At 38.0% G+C, this 15915-nt stretch overlaps 2 protein-coding genes across 4 annotated transcripts; both read right to left on the reverse strand.

Moving 5' to 3' along the window:
* Positions 1-462: 462 nt before the first annotated feature.
* LOC135201506 (actin-like) lies at positions 463-3513 on the reverse strand. Its single transcript, XM_064230491.1, has 2 exons — positions 3370-3513; positions 463-1745 (listed from the first exon to the last, which is right to left on the reverse strand). The coding sequence occupies exon 2, from the start codon at positions 1712-1714 to the stop codon at positions 581-583; it is 1134 nt and encodes a 377-aa protein (XP_064086561.1). The 5' UTR covers positions 1715-1745; positions 3370-3513; the 3' UTR covers positions 463-580.
* A 4354-nt stretch (positions 3514-7867) lies between these two features.
* On the reverse strand, positions 7868-14237 carry LOC135201507 (actin-like). Of its 3 annotated transcripts, none has more exons than XM_064230494.1 (2): positions 14215-14237; positions 7868-9125 (listed from the first exon to the last, which is right to left on the reverse strand). In XM_064230494.1, the coding sequence occupies exon 2, from the start codon at positions 9090-9092 to the stop codon at positions 7959-7961; it is 1134 nt and encodes a 377-aa protein (XP_064086564.1). In that variant the 5' UTR covers positions 9093-9125; positions 14215-14237; the 3' UTR covers positions 7868-7958. The 3 variants fall into 3 exon arrangements, with proteins under 3 accessions (XP_064086564.1, XP_064086562.1, XP_064086563.1); XM_064230492.1 differs by lacking the exon at positions 14215-14237 and adding an exon at positions 10440-10579; XM_064230493.1 differs by lacking the exon at positions 14215-14237 and adding an exon at positions 10196-10218.
* Between the last annotated feature and the right edge of the window lie 1678 nt (positions 14238-15915).

The raw sequence follows: 15915 nt of genomic DNA on the forward strand, positions 1-15915 counted from the left end.
CAAATAATACAATGACAGATAACCTATAGCAATTCTCATATTCTTATCTACCAAATACATTTCATCTCTCCTTTGGAGAACATTCAAACCATTAAGAAAATCTACATATTTTAAGAATTGATTGCAGTGATTTACAGACTGTTATATGGCTTATCACAATAAAGAATTATAAATGTAACATGAAACGATAAGCTCTCCTCTATAGAAGGGAAGGAAATAGCAAATTTTAGTAAAGTAAAAAATGTTTTTCAATAACGAAAGGAAAAATAAAGAAATTTGCTCCGTCTAAGAAGATAGAAAGGCATAACGGATTTCACTGATGAAGATTATGATTCTCAAAAACCATAAAAGAATTTGAAGAGTGTTCGTAGGGAGATTTACATAGTCTATCTGTATTATTTCCCTCAAAAGAAAATAAAAAAAAGATAAGATTAACCTTTGCTAATGGAATAAAAACATGAATCTTCCATAACCCTTTATTTTGCATAAAAATATGATGAAATGAAATTATGGAATGAGCATATTTTTAAAAGATGTTGTAAAAAAGATATAATATATTAGATATATGGTTAATATATATTTAGAAGCACTTGCGGTGAACAATGCCGGGGCCAGACTCATCGTACTCTTCCTTGGTGATCCACAAGGCCTGGAAGGTGGACAGAGAACCAAGGATGGAACCACCGATCCAGACGGAGTACTTCCTCTCAGGGGGAGCGATGATCTTGATCTTGATAGTGGATGGAGAAAGGGAAGTGATTTCCTTCTGCATCCTGTCAGCAATACCAGCGTACATGGTGGTACCACCAGACATGACAATGTTGGCCAACAGATCCTTCCTAATGTCGATGTCGCACCTCATGACGGAGTTGTGGACGACCTCATGAACACCAGCAGATTCCATACCAAGGAAGGAAGGCTGGAACAGAGACTCGGGAGCACGGAAACGCTCGTTGCCGATGGTGATGACCTGACCATCAGGAAGTTCATAGGACTTGTCGATGGAGGAGGAGGCGGCAGCAGTGTTCATCTCATTCTCGAAGTCCAGGGCAATGTAGCAAAGCTTCTCCTTGATGTCACGGACGATCTCACGCTCAGCGGTGGTGGTGAAGGAGTAGCCACGCTCAGTCATGATCTTCATCAAGTAGTTGGTGATGTCACGACCAGCCAAGTCCAGACGGAGGATGGCATGGGGAAGGGCGAAACCTTCATAGACGGGGACCATGTGAGAGACACCATCACCGGAGTCGCAAACCTCACCGGTGGTACGGCCAGAGGCGTAGAGGGACAGGACAGCCTGGATGCACACATAAGTGGCAGGCATGTTGAAGGACTCAAACATGATCTGAGTCATCTTCTCACGGTTGGCCTTGGGGTTAAGGGGAGCCTCAGTAAGCATGGTTGGGGACTCCTCAGGGGCAACACGAAGCTCATTGTAGAAGGTGTGGTACCAGACCTTCTCCATATCGTCCCAGTTGGTGATGATACCATGCTCGATGGGGTATTTAAGGGTGAGGATACCTCTCTTGCTCTGGGCCTCATCGCCGACGTAGGCGTCCTTCTGACCCATACCAACCATCACACCCTGGTGACGGGCGCGGCCAACGATGGAGGGGAAGACAGCTCGGGGAGCGTCATCACCGGCAAAGCCAGCCTTGACAAGACCGGAGCCATTGTCGCAAACGAGCACCGCCGCCTCTTCGTCGTCACACATGGTGGTGGTTGGTAAGAATCAAGTATTAACCCTGAAATACATATAAACAGAGTAAAATGGATAAAAAGTATTTTATCATTTCTTACTCAATCCAGAATTCTATAAATCATACTTTCAACTTCCGAATCATGAAAAAGGGTTGGTTACTTCATTTTGCTAATTTCACTATAATCAAAAGTTTGTACACGAATTTGAAATTAAATTAGGAATATTTAGGATTTTTAGATAATGCAATGTATCAAATGTAAATAAATCACTAAAGTTTCATCTATTTCATGAAAGGGGAACCAAAAGAATCTTTAAAAAAGCTTAAATACATCTTAAAAACAATCAAGATGTCTAAGAATGCTAATGAGAAAATTAGCTTTTGTACAAAAGAATAGAAGACAAAAGTTTTTATTCTCTAACGAAACATCTAATCATATGATAGATTATTATCACCAAGAATTGGTAATCACATTCAGAACTTAATTTCCATATACACGCACACATGACCAAGTGAACCCATAACCACAGAACATGCTAATACCATAAGTGTTTGTGTGTGAGAGAGAGAGAGAGAGAGAGAGAGAGAGAGAGAGAGAGAGAGAGTGAGAGAGAGAGAGAGAAAAAAAAAATTGTGTTTGTGTGAGGGGGGAGAGATGGATAAAACTAAAGATCGCCAGGCTGAAAACTGACGTAATGCATCTTTTCCGATTTAACAAGGGTACACTAGACTAACGGCGTGATCATCATTTGAGGTTAGATAAAATGTATTTTGGGAGCGTTACAAGAATCTCGGGGAAAGAAAGCCTGTGAGCAATAAACCAAAATTTTCACGTCTTACAATATATACGAGAGCCTCGTGCTATAAACAATGAAACTTCATGTATTCACGTTATTCGGACTGTCTTTATAGAAGATAACTGAATGTTAAAAGTTCAATGGTGGTGAACGATCTGAAATACGTACATCACGATTCTACTGTTAGTTCGTTATTATCTTCTTGTAAATTGATATAGTTGTCATTATTTATATTAACTTTTATCAAAAGACACAAACATCATTTGACAATTACCATCTTTATGACAACAATCTCTCGATACTAGATTTTTTATACACACCTAATGTAATCTGTAAAAGAAAGTAATAAAAAACTAACAAAAAACAGAGCGCAAATAGTACCCATAAAATAAATCCGTAAATCATAAAATCTAAACGAAAGTCATACAGTTTGGTGAAGAGAGACTTTCTGAAAACGTAAAGTTCATAAGCAAGAATGGATCTCCAATAGTATCATTACGAATCTCATTGATGTTATGAATGCAATTAATATTTACCCTAACGAAAATGAAAACGAAATAATAAGATCAAATAAAAAGAATACTGTTGTTAAGCTTAGAGTACGCTAATCACATTCAACATAGCCTCTTACCCATCTATTGAATTCTTAAAAAAATAAAAAAACAAGAAAAACTGTACCAAAAACTGGGCAAACTGCACATTTACACGTTGATGTACTGACACAGTCTCAAAATACAACGTCCCGGCCACAGCATCTGGCACCTACACACAAATATGCGAGCCGAACTCGCGCCCTACAATCACACGTTCAAATCTTCTTGACAACCACTCTTCCTTCCTTCTTTCACAAATTGGTAAGAGCTTCGACCTACCCTGCTTGAGTCCTGCGAAGACTAAGACAGTCAAGCACCGGGATCCTCTTATATACCGAGACGACTGAGGCTTAATCACGCTTACTAGTACTTCAGATTTTTTTTTTTTTTCATCTTATACACCCGCGCCAAGTCAATAACGAGCGCGAGGCTAGATCACCAAAGCATGCATTCTTAGAAGGTATGTCCACTTTCGTAATAGAATCCTTGGAACTTGTACTCTATTTCTTCTATGCCTTTTTATTCGTCTCTTCTGCCATCTTTTTTGCGCAGTAGCCATTGAACTTGGCTCTGGGAAATACGACATTTTCGAACATGCCGCAGCCTTATAATGAGCGACAATGTACCGGTTATATTTCGAGTAAGTGATAAATACTGAATGATGTAGTTTAAAAGAGTAATTTGGTCTTATTGTCACTTTCTCACTATTGCCGTGCGATGAAAATCTTTTCATTCACAAGAAGCAAGCGGAGGCGTGTCAAGAGAGATGCATTACCATAATTATTTTCATTGTCAGTAGAACTCTGACGCGACTTGTAATTTGCAGTTTCACCAGGTCTACAATATTCACTACAAGGTGTCATCTTACGAAATACTTCATCATTACGATATCTGGATACTTCCATTAGCAAAAACATGGTTGAAAACTTAGTAATCCCATTGCTAACTAGAACACAATAAACTTTTTGAAATTATCCGCTCATTAGTTCAATCATGGATTTCTATGACAAAATCTCCATTTGGTTCATTGCTACAGCAATACAACTGAAGTGTCACTAAATTGAATGATAATTATGAAAAATAGACCGTCTCCACATACTTATGAAATCATTTTCATTTGACCATAAAAGAAGGTAAAACAGATTACCTGGGAACATTTGGCGGGTAAATATGATGTTTTAGTTCGTGTTTACGGATTTCTCACGGTGACTGGACAATAAAAAATCTTATCGTTCAGATCTAACCGAAGGTACGGCCAGTTTCATCGGAAACTACTGCAAACATTGACTGCCAGCATGCCAGTATTTGATATTGTTCGCTAATTAGTGACTTACTATCTATAAAAATGTATACACTTTTAGAACTGACGCAAACAAAAACTAACAAGACACATTATATATATATATATATATATATATATATATATATATATATATATATATATATATATATATATATATATATATATGTAAATGTTCGTTTGTTCAAAATGTTAAATCTCCAAAAGTTCCTCACCGATTGCTTTGAAATTTTGACACAATATTATATTCGAATACGCCTGTGTTTTTATAATGGAGTTTCATCCTACCTCCTGCCCTACGAGGGGGGTTGGGGTGAGAAGGGATTCCCTGAAACGGAGCTGGTTCTGCCCGTGAAACGGGGCTGTTTATACCCGTAGGCGTTGTTTCTTTACGAATTTATCATACACAATTGAGAAGGGGGCTGACAGAGAAAGAATGAGGGAGGGGAAGTGAGTGAAAGTAGACGGGGTGTCAGGGCGAAGAAATAGGAGAAAAGACGGAGGGTTAGAGAGAGAGAGACAGACAGACAGACAGAGACAGAGAAGAGCGGGTGTTTGAGAGAGAGAGAGAGAGAGAGAGAGAGAGTTGGTATTAGTGAGAAGAGGGAAAGAGATAGTGATGGTTGGAGAGAGAAAGATAGAGTAAGAGAAAGAAGAGAAAGGAGCTCTCTCTTTTTTTTCATTTTCCATTTAACCAGCCTGAGCCACATTCTTTATAGAAATAGCATTTCACTAATTAACGAACATTATAAATTATTGGCATGCTAGCGTTCAATGTTTGCAGAGGTTTTTGATAAAATTGGCCTTGCTTTACACACCTTGCTCGAGATTCTGCAGACTGAAATTCATTTAATCATTAATTATTATTCAAAAGGATTTAAAGGTATATTCGGTAGACGATAGACGGAGGCAATGAATGCGGCATATAATAGAGGGCAGAGTCGCATACTGTATATGGCTGTATTACACTCTGTACGTGTAAGCAATTACTAATAAAAAGCTTGTTCAGAAGAGATCCTTTAATCTTGAAGTACGCAACAGTTTAGAGCCTCTTCAGAAGAACGTAAAAACAAGAATGACTCTAAACTGTTGCATTTTTATAGATTAAAGAATGTCTCTAAAACTGTTTTTATTTATTTGTTATTTTTTTACATACAGTATACTTTTCAGCCCTTATCTTATTGTTAAAATATAACATGAAGTCTTAAAACTTATTAACAATTATATTTTTATATATAATTGCCCAATCTAGTTACATCCCGCAAACATTTTAAAAAGATACTTTGCAAATTGAATTAAAGAAAAAAATTATAAGTCCATTCATACAAAATGTTACACATCTGCAGCAACCAAATAAAGTAAATTTCCCCCGTAGTACGTGTGCCAACACCTAACCAAAAAGTACCAGGTGTTTCCAGTGACCTTTTATTCATCAGTAATTAATTAGCAATTCTATTTATAGCCAATATTTTTAATTGTTGTATTTATATTTAATGTTTCATACTCGATACAAAGCTTTCTGCACTTGTTCATACGAAGAAAAAGGTAAATCTCAGCTTAATATACAGCATCATTTTGATGAGTTGAAGACTCCGTTCCAGAAAAAACAGAGGACATGTGTAACATTCGGAATGGATAATAGCGATGTATGATCAAAGTATGGAAAAAGAATTTTTTTTATAACATTTTTGAGACAATTCGTAACTAAACAAAAGTTAGTTAATTGTGCATTCTGAAATTTAGGGCCGTGGGCTAAGCTCACGAACCCAATAACCGTCCATTGATGCCAAGTTAAACGTAATCAACAACTGCCCGTTGTAAAATACGTAAAATACGCTTAAAAGAGGGGAGTTCGAGTTACGGTTATTATGATATTGTGTATAGGTGTAGAGAGTAGCTAAGGCTGTGCAATCATTCTGCACAAAGGTTCATCCACGATTCAGCTGATTAATAGTGAATACATCAGTGCATCATCTTGGTTTTTCTCTTAATGTATTGCATTGCATGTGGGATACTAATAAGCTCACTTACTATGAGATTCAGGGTCTCTGTAACACGGTTTTTTGGACTTTGCTCCTTGTCAAAGCATCGGATGTAGCTGAAAGTTGACATATGTATATTTTACAACCACACACAAATTTTGTCAGCATTATCAATAACCTAAACCCGATAGTTTTAATTTTTATAGAGTAAAAATGATCTAGCCGACGCCATTGCCAATGATTACGAGCCAAGAGTCGAAAAACATTCATTACGTAAGCAAGGTAAATAAACACCTTTTGACTAAATGTTGCCCCGCCCATCCACCAGACAGAAATGCCATCGGCTCTGAAACCCAAAGACTTTATGAATGACGGAACGATACATAGATGAGGGTGGGGTATCAGTGCTAGCGTAGTAATACTACTGTAGCAGTAGTGCCGCAACAGTATAGCAGTAATATACATGAATTAAACGTTTAGACCAACTGCTGGGATCCTTGAGGATCATTTAGCACTTCTTACAACTACTCGAGAAATTAGTTTTTATAGCCAGAAGTTAAATTTTCTAATCCAACAATGCCCATGGTAGCCTTCAGTGTTATCCTGAATTATAACGAGGCGAAAGTGGGTGGAGCCTCATGAAGTCTTCATTCTGACGATAATTATTGGTGAAGGTTTAGATAGCCAATAAATAAAAATTACTTGACATTGGATATAGCAGTTATCAAATCAAGCTTGTCTACTATGTTTTTGGTAATTACCAACTATTCCCTACATCTTGTCAATCTGATTGTGACCTATAAAGTAGACTGTAATTTCTTTGGAAACTTTTTTTGGGAGTTAGACTAATAATCGAAGTGTTTTTGTATTTATTAACATATTTTGTTGGTTTGTTCATTATGACAATTATCAGTGGGGAGGTTCCAGAGTTCATAAAGGTGTACTGCTTTGCTTCTATTTAAATTGGTATGTCATTGTTGCCAGAGGTTTAGCCTTCGTTACGTATAGCCAATCATCCATCGAGAAAGAGGGAAGAAATGATGTCATAAGTTACGTAACGAGTGCGTTCGAAACTTTTCCTCTGAGTAAGTTGGCGCGTCTTCAAAAAAGGTCACTTTTACATTATAAGTACCAAATTTATTCAACCTACGTAGTGCAGAATACACTCAAAATTTATGTGTTGATATAATATGTATTCTGAATAAGCGTTATATTTATGAAATGCATAGATAAAAAGTTATTGCGAAAAAACCGTGTTACAGAGGCCCTGAATCTCATAGTAAGTTACTGTATTCAAAAGGAGAGAGAGAGAGAGAGAAGAGAGAGAGAGAGAGAGAGAGAGAGAGAGAGAGAGAGAGTTCTCTTCAAATTAGAAAAATATTCTATTGATACTTAAAGCAAAACTCATAATGTTGAGCGTCGAGGATTATAAGATGTAAAAGATTAAGCTAAATCATATGTAGAGATCCTTTGTATTGGTATAGTAATAAGAAAATTGTCTTTTAAGATTGTTTAATACAATACCAGACGTGAACAACACAAAGACATAAAGAGATGATATAGAATTCTATTTAGATATTAGCTGCTTAGAAGCACTTGCGGTGGACAATGCCGGGGCCAGACTCATCGTACTCTTCCTTGGTGATCCACAAGGCCTGGAAGGTGGACAGAGAACCAAGGATGGAACCACCGATCCAGACGGAGTACTTCCTCTCAGGGGGAGCGATGATCTTGATCTTGATGGTGGATGGAGAAAGGGAAGTGATTTCCTTCTGCATCCTGTCAGCAATACCAGCATACATGGTGGTACCACCAGACATGACAATGTTGGCCAACAGATCCTTCCTGATGTCGATGTCGCACCTCATGACGGAGTTGTGGACGACCTCATGAACACCAGCAGATTCCATACCAAGGAAGGAAGGCTGGAACAGAGATTCGGGAGCACGGAAACGCTCGTTGCCGATGGTGATGACCTGACCATCAGGAAGTTCATATGACTTGTCGATGGAGGAGGAGGCGGCAGCAGTGTTCATCTCATTCTCGAAGTCCAGGGCAATGTAGCAAAGCTTCTCCTTGATGTCACGGACGATCTCACGCTCAGCGGTGGTGGTGAAGGAGTAGCCACGCTCAGTCATGATTTTCATCAAGTAGTTGGTGATGTCACGACCAGCCAAGTCCAGACGGAGGATGGCATGGGGAAGGGCGAAACCTTCATAGACGGGGACCATGTGAGAGACACCATCACCGGAGTCGCAAACCTCACCGGTGGTACGGCCAGAGGCGTAGAGGGACAGGACAGCCTGGATGCAGACATAAGTGGCGGGCATGTTGAAGGACTCGAACATGATCTGAGTCATCTTCTCACGGTTGGCCTTGGGATTGAGAGGAGCCTCAGTGAGCATTGTTGGGGACTCCTCAGGGGCAACACGGAGCTCATTGTAGAAGGTGTGGTACCAGACCTTCTCCATATCGTCCCAGTTGGTGATGATACCATGCTCAATGGGGTACTTGAGGGTGAGGATACCTCTCTTGCTCTGGGCCTCATCACCTACGTAGGCGTCCTTCTGACCCATACCGACCATCACACCCTGGTGACGGGCGCGGCCAACGATGGAGGGGAAGACAGCTCGTGGAGCGTCATCACCGGCAAAGCCAGCCTTGACAAGACCGGAGCCATTGTCGCAAACGAGCGCCGCCGCCTCTTCGTCGTCACACATGGTGGTGGTTGGTTATAGGGTCGAAGTAATAGCCTGGAAAAAAAGAAAAACTGTAAAGTCTGGCAAATTTTCTTAAATCCAAAACTCAAGGATGGAGAAGAACGATGCAAACATAATACAACAGCCACTAATTTTTAAAACTAAATTGCCTTAATTTTCTATAAAATCTATAAAGTTTGCCAAAACAGTTCTTTCCTTATATTTAGAAAGTTAAGTTTCAAGTTGAAAATAATAATCTTTATATTACAAGCAAATATAGATGCATGTTATATGAAAAATTAATAAAAGGTAATCAAATGGTAAGAATGGCTCATCACAGGATTTTCAATTCTCAGTTTGCACAAATAGAAAACGGAGAACAGAATCCAATCATGAACATATTTTAGAGAATCTTTATTTTTATTTCTACAGGTATATATGATACATGGTGGCCATCAAAGGAGCTATAGTTTAAACTTGTTTTTTTCTGAGGTTGATATTTGCATATCTCTAGTATCTGCCACACTGATATACAAGGCGGGACAGTTTTTTTGAAAAAAAAAATTGTAATGTAATACTAATGTATGAGTTAATACAGAACATTCTTTTTTCAATTATGGTAAATATTTCTAAGTATTTGTAATATTAAACATTTACTGTTGAGTAAGGTTTTCGAGTTAAAACATTAATATTACATCTCTGTAGTAGTGGCAGTGGTAGCTTCTGATGTGACTGAAGGAATGACGACAGTAGCGTTAACAATATTTCCTAAACCTTTATACTTGAAGTATTTTTGTTAGAAGCAAATGGTTGAAAGCGAAGCACTCAAACTAAAAGCAGCACAAGGAAGAAGTTTACCATATGAAGAAATAAATTTATGCTTATGAACGCTAATAAAAGATTTTCTTCGTAACTCGACGAGGTTATTTTTCGGGAAAAAAAATTTAAACAAAATATACAGTGGTTTCACATTACAAAAACGACTCTAGTACGCAGTTACTTTTAGAATGCAACTGAAAATGATACTGCCTTACAAAAAGAGAAAATTTACGTCTGTAATAAAAAGAACCTTCTGAGAATCTACACTGACTAAAAAGAAAGCAACGGCACATTAAATATCATACCATAGGCGTGACGCAGAGTTAATTTAACTATGCAACAAATGGGCAAGCAGAAAAATCAAGTCAACGTAATCGAGGGTATCCGTGTGAACTGAGCAGGCTCCCTGATGGCCAATCTCAAATATAACTTCGTGGGGGAGACACTTAGTGCAACCGGTACGGCAATGCGGCGCGCATTTGCGACGCTCACAGTATCCTTTCATCACCAAAACAAATCAAAAGAGTATTCCGCCAAATTCCAACCTACCCCGGTTCGAGTCCTGCGAAGACTAAGCCCGCAAGGGATGCTCCTTCCCTTTTATACAATGTCGGAAAAGGGTTGCCACCCACACTTTTTTTTCGCTTTTTTATCTCTTTTTAAACTATAAGCTCGCGCCAAGGCATTAATACCATACCACGGGACTTGACCGCTAAAGCATGTTACCGTCGTGGCGAACGTTTTGTTTGTTCGAGGAATGTAGACAACTTATTTGACCATTTCTAAGTGTCTGTCAGTAGAAAAAAAAGGAAGAAAGAAAAGGAGAACCGGTTGTCTTTATGGGATATATTGAGCCAGTAAGTTGAGTTTCTAGTCAACATGGAATAAAACTTATTGAGTACTAACCATCCCAAAGCGATTTACTGTTTGTATAAAGCTAAACACTATTTAGAACCATGCAAGGATTTATGTGAATAATTCGATTTGACTTACATAAATTAGAATAAATCAACAAATAAGCCAATACACACAAGTAGGCGATGAAAACACCAGCCACGTACCCCGAAAGCATCGACCTAGTTGTAGCTAACAAGATATATATATATATTTAGCAGGCACTGTAAGCACTTCCCTACACTTGATGGGGAAAACACTTTTCGATCACTTTCAGTTGAAAACATTTCAATTTCAGAATGACTGCTCGTTAAATCTCATTATTAGATTTTTAGGTATATAACAAAAGAATATCAATCTCTCTCTCTCTCTCTCTCTCTCTCTCTCTCTCTCTCTCTCTCTCTCTCTCTCTCTCTCTCTCACACACACACACACATATTTTATATATACATATATATATATATATATATATATATATAATATATATATATATATATATATATATATATATATATATATATGGCAGAGAGAGAGAGAGAGAGAGAGAGAGAGAGAGAGAGAGAGAGAGAGAGAGAGAGAGAGAGAGAGAGAGAATTAGTAAGTTAAAAATGGGTCAGTGGTCCGAAAAGACATTTCAGTACTGATTCACCGCATTTAGAACTTACTTCAGCTGTATTTATTTATTTACTCATGACTTGTATAGCAAAAGGAACTTCTATTACAAGCAAATATTCGCTGAATTTTCTTCTAGTGACTTTTCCATTTACAAAGATATCAAATCCCACAGTTTGAGTATTATAAGGGATGTCATTAGATAATGAAATTTAAGCCTTTCAGCGCACAATGCAGTAAAAAAGGAGTTGGAGTGGTTGAACAGCAAGATAAAGATATCTATAAAAAATGAGATGAAGCACAAGGATTTAATGGTAAATATGAAGCAAATCCCATAGTTGCACTAAGAATAGCCACAGGCTGAGCAAGAAGATGGAAGGATGGAAGCAAGACTGGAGGTAAAGTTCCTGGCTGAAAAGTGGGTGAAGTAGGGGCTGGAGGGATGCTTTGAACACCTTTTAGTAATGCCTACAGTACACCCAAATCAATGTACTGTTATTCTAATTTTATTAAAATAACAGTACACTTACTAAGGATTCAAATAAAAGAAGGACAAAATGATGTCGATTTAGCGGTTACGCTCCGTGTAGCTTATTGAATTTCTACGTGTTGCTCACTCGATACTGATGCCAGAACAGCACTAGATATATTGAGCAACAGATGGCGAAAGAAGTCTGGTAAAATTAATAGCAGCTCCAGTGAGAAGGAGCCAAGAAATGGCCGGCACTATTTTAAAGGTGATTTTGATGCTATGAACTCTTTTTAACAAACTACCAAGAGCTGCTAGTCCATCGAGTTAACGAAACAATCCAATTTTTGTAGACTACTGGTGATCTGTACTTTTCAGTTTCACAATGCTGAAATTCAGTTTCTGATCAAATGACAAGAACGCGTTTATGTATCCTCCTGTCAATTTTATCTCCTTGCCTTGTTAAAATGTGAAATCTCCAAGCCTACACACCTAAGAAGACAGAGCAGGGCCTCTGTATTCTTCCGCATGTTTGTTGTATAATCATTTTCCCCCGAAAGGCAATTACTGAACGTAGGAATGTTACTGTTAAGGAAACACTGGTTTCATTTCTCTTGCAGAGATTTAAGTGGTATGTGACCAAAAGCCGCAATTCGTATCTAATTTTATGTTTCTTACACGACCTTCGGCATTTCGGACACTTAACAGGCTTATTATTCATTAAGCAAATTTACGTCTTTGGAATTAAGCCTGTCTGAAATCTCGAATACTTATTGATCGAGGACTTGTCAGTGGTGAATAATATGACCATTTAGGCAACTAAGTTCTCCTTTTTTACCTCCTACACCGTCACCGATATTCTGAAATAAAGTGATGAATTATTCAACACGATAGTAACATGTTAGAGCGCTACCGACTTTCCGACTAGGAACTCGCAGAGTACAAAGCTCCATTAGCCAAAATAAAATGAATTCACCTTTAGCCATTCGGCTATGGATCCATCTTAAAACCTCATTACCTCTTCTTTTGTCAATAGCCCGATTTTCCGCAAAATTTCTCTGAAATCCACCCGTAACTTCTCTCTCGATACCTCGATACCTTGAACGAAAGACGAAAAAAAATAGTGAGTATATAACCACCGTCCGAACTGTTGATATCAAAGCGCCTCATTAAAATGTATTTTCAACTTTCCAGAGATGAATGAAACCTCAGCGATATTCAACATTTCCTTTTGCATATTTGTAAGTACAAAAGACATAGAAAGACACCAGGTATCCCTGTTAAAACGCCATGGCATTGTTAATCACTAAATTCTAATTATCACAAATATATTACAGTCACCCAACTGGCCATTGAAATTAAAGCGCAATACATATTTTGTTGATTATTACAATTCTTTAGACAAGGGACTGTGCATATACAGTGCATGCGTTACATCCATGTACACGCGTGCCTGGGTATCCCCATGTACACGGAGTATGTATAACCTTGTTGTACCCAGGGGAAGAGAGAGAGAGAGAGAGAGAGAGAGAGAGAGAGAGAGAGAGAGAGAGAGATGTGACTCGTGTCATGAATTTCGTTATTCAGGACACTTTACATATTTGTAGGACTCGCCCTTTTCCCTCTTACATTTAGTATAAAATAGTGCATTCGTTTTGGTTCCTTCTATTTAAGAGGCAAGGTTAGACTTGAACAATGAACTAGAAGTATTGATATTATCATTATTATTACTTCCAAGACAACATCAAAGACGCAATCCTCTTTATTATTCCAAAGTGACAATCATCACAACACTAGCATTAACGTATCCTGTCAATTAACCGGTCAGGTGACTTAGAAAGCAATTACTGAAAGAAAATACTTTTACAAATAACAGAGACAGTATACTTAAAATGCAAAGACTTTCCTTCCCCTTGGGGTTTGGCATATTCGTGTACATTGAGGGATCCAGCTATGCTCTGTGAAGGTAGCCAATACACTTTCGTATGAAATTCTTTCAATTCATTAAATTCTTCATGAAAGTTTTGCACGAAAAGATGCTGAGAATTGGAACGTAATAATATTGAGAAAATATGCACCGATCCCTGTAATTTGGCATAATGATGAATATAAGGTAAAGATTGTTAAAACAGTTTTTGAAATAGGAAGCTACTAGATATCTCAGTGGTGATGAGTGATAGTATGTATATAACTATTTTTCTTATACAGCGGATTTCTCCATCATTGCCTAATGTACGAGTATGGGCCTCTCCCATTAGCAATCAGTGATTTGGAACATGCACAAATTTACCGAATAAAAATAAAACCACGGAACACTATAACAAACAAATTTTATGCTAAACCACTCACTCATCTGCGAAATAAACTAAAAATTTCCTTTGAAGAACTGCAACTAAAATCAATTCAACGTCAACGCTTGAAAAATCGTCTTCGGATAACATTCCACCAGAAGGATCTGTTGTCTTTCCGCAGATGTTTACCGTAATGAGCTTGTCATCACATCTCACAAAGCAATAATGCACTGGGAACCACGGAAAGAATTCAGGGAGAGGTAAAACGGACACTGAATTCCTGGTGGTAGAGAAAATCGTTAATGAGAAGCCACCAAGGATAATGGCTGCCATGGGGTAGGAAAGAGCGCCGTCATTGGAGGGAGGGGACAATTATAGACGACGACAATGGTTGTTTATTTGGCTCTAAGGATTAAGTTCAGAGCATCTCTTGCAGCAAGAGTACCTCTAAGATTACTGAAGTCGTCATTGCTAAAAATTCTCTAAGAATCAAGGCAAAAGTCGCCCCTGGCTGCAGGCGACTTTATCAACAGCCAGGCCATGTGTTTGGTTTAGGCAAAAACACAATTTGACGCGCAAGCTCGCCATTCTACACCACGTTAATTCAAAGACATTCGATAGAGACTACTGATTTTGGGGGAGGGGGTGTCGGGGTAAGGGGATTGATTTTATTGAAATAAGTAAGTCCCCCAATCTCTTTCACTGTTGCAGAAATATCAATATACAAATTATTATGGTTAACGTAATGCGATCCATCTCTGCAAACATAAAGCAACAGAACATACTACAAACAAACTAAGGCATGAATACGTAAACATTATATCAAGTTGCACTCTCTCTCTCTCTCTCTCTCTCTCTCTCTCTCTCTCTCTCTCTCTCTCTCTCTCTCTCTCTCTTGTGTGATGTTTTCATCAAAATTTCCATGACTGGCAACTTAAGTACTCCAAAGCAGTTAATGGACCTTATTGATGCACAACACAAGCACTTTCTATGGTAGGCGATGCAAGCAGTATTCAAAGAGTCCATCAAAAAATGAAAAAGGGCAACAACAAATACCTGTGCTACCAAAGATGGACAACTCAGGTACTAAAAAGGAAGGCAATTAGTGGCTTCTAACGGCAAGAAGTACCAACAGTTCCTAAGATTGACAACTCAAGAGAGTGGAGCATATGAAAAGGTGGATAGGGGAACAGTGACGCGTTGCACATAGACTTCCCAAAACTGGAAAATCAAATATTCAACAGCAACACTTCCCAATGCTGACAACTCAAGCATCCTAAACAAGTGGGGTAAGACTCGGGTAAGACTTGCAACTCATGTATCAAGGCATAAAACCACTTAGTTCATTCTTCTCCCAAAGTACTGAATGTGTTACTCAAATGTTCAAACTTTTATTCTCTGTTCATGAAAATTTTTCATTCAGTCTTTTACAAGAGAAATGTTTTCATACCAGTATAAAATTTGCATAAATTTACAATCATATGTAAACTCATACTTAGAGAACCACATTTAGCTTTTAAGTTCTAGGTTTCTGTGTCTTCCTTTATTATGTTAGTAGAACAAAAGTAGGCACATACACATGTATGTATATATGTATATATATATATATATATATATATATATATATATATATATATATATATATATATATATATATATATATATTCAGTTATAAAGTTTCCAGTAGGAGTCCATGATACGAAATCTAAAAGGCCAAGTTTATTGCATACGATACGTTTCGCACATAACATCTCTGTGC

This window comes from Macrobrachium nipponense, chromosome 28, assembly GCF_015104395.2.
Source record: "Macrobrachium nipponense isolate FS-2020 chromosome 28, ASM1510439v2, whole genome shotgun sequence".
NCBI classification, from domain to species: domain Eukaryota; kingdom Metazoa; phylum Arthropoda; class Malacostraca; order Decapoda; family Palaemonidae; genus Macrobrachium; species Macrobrachium nipponense.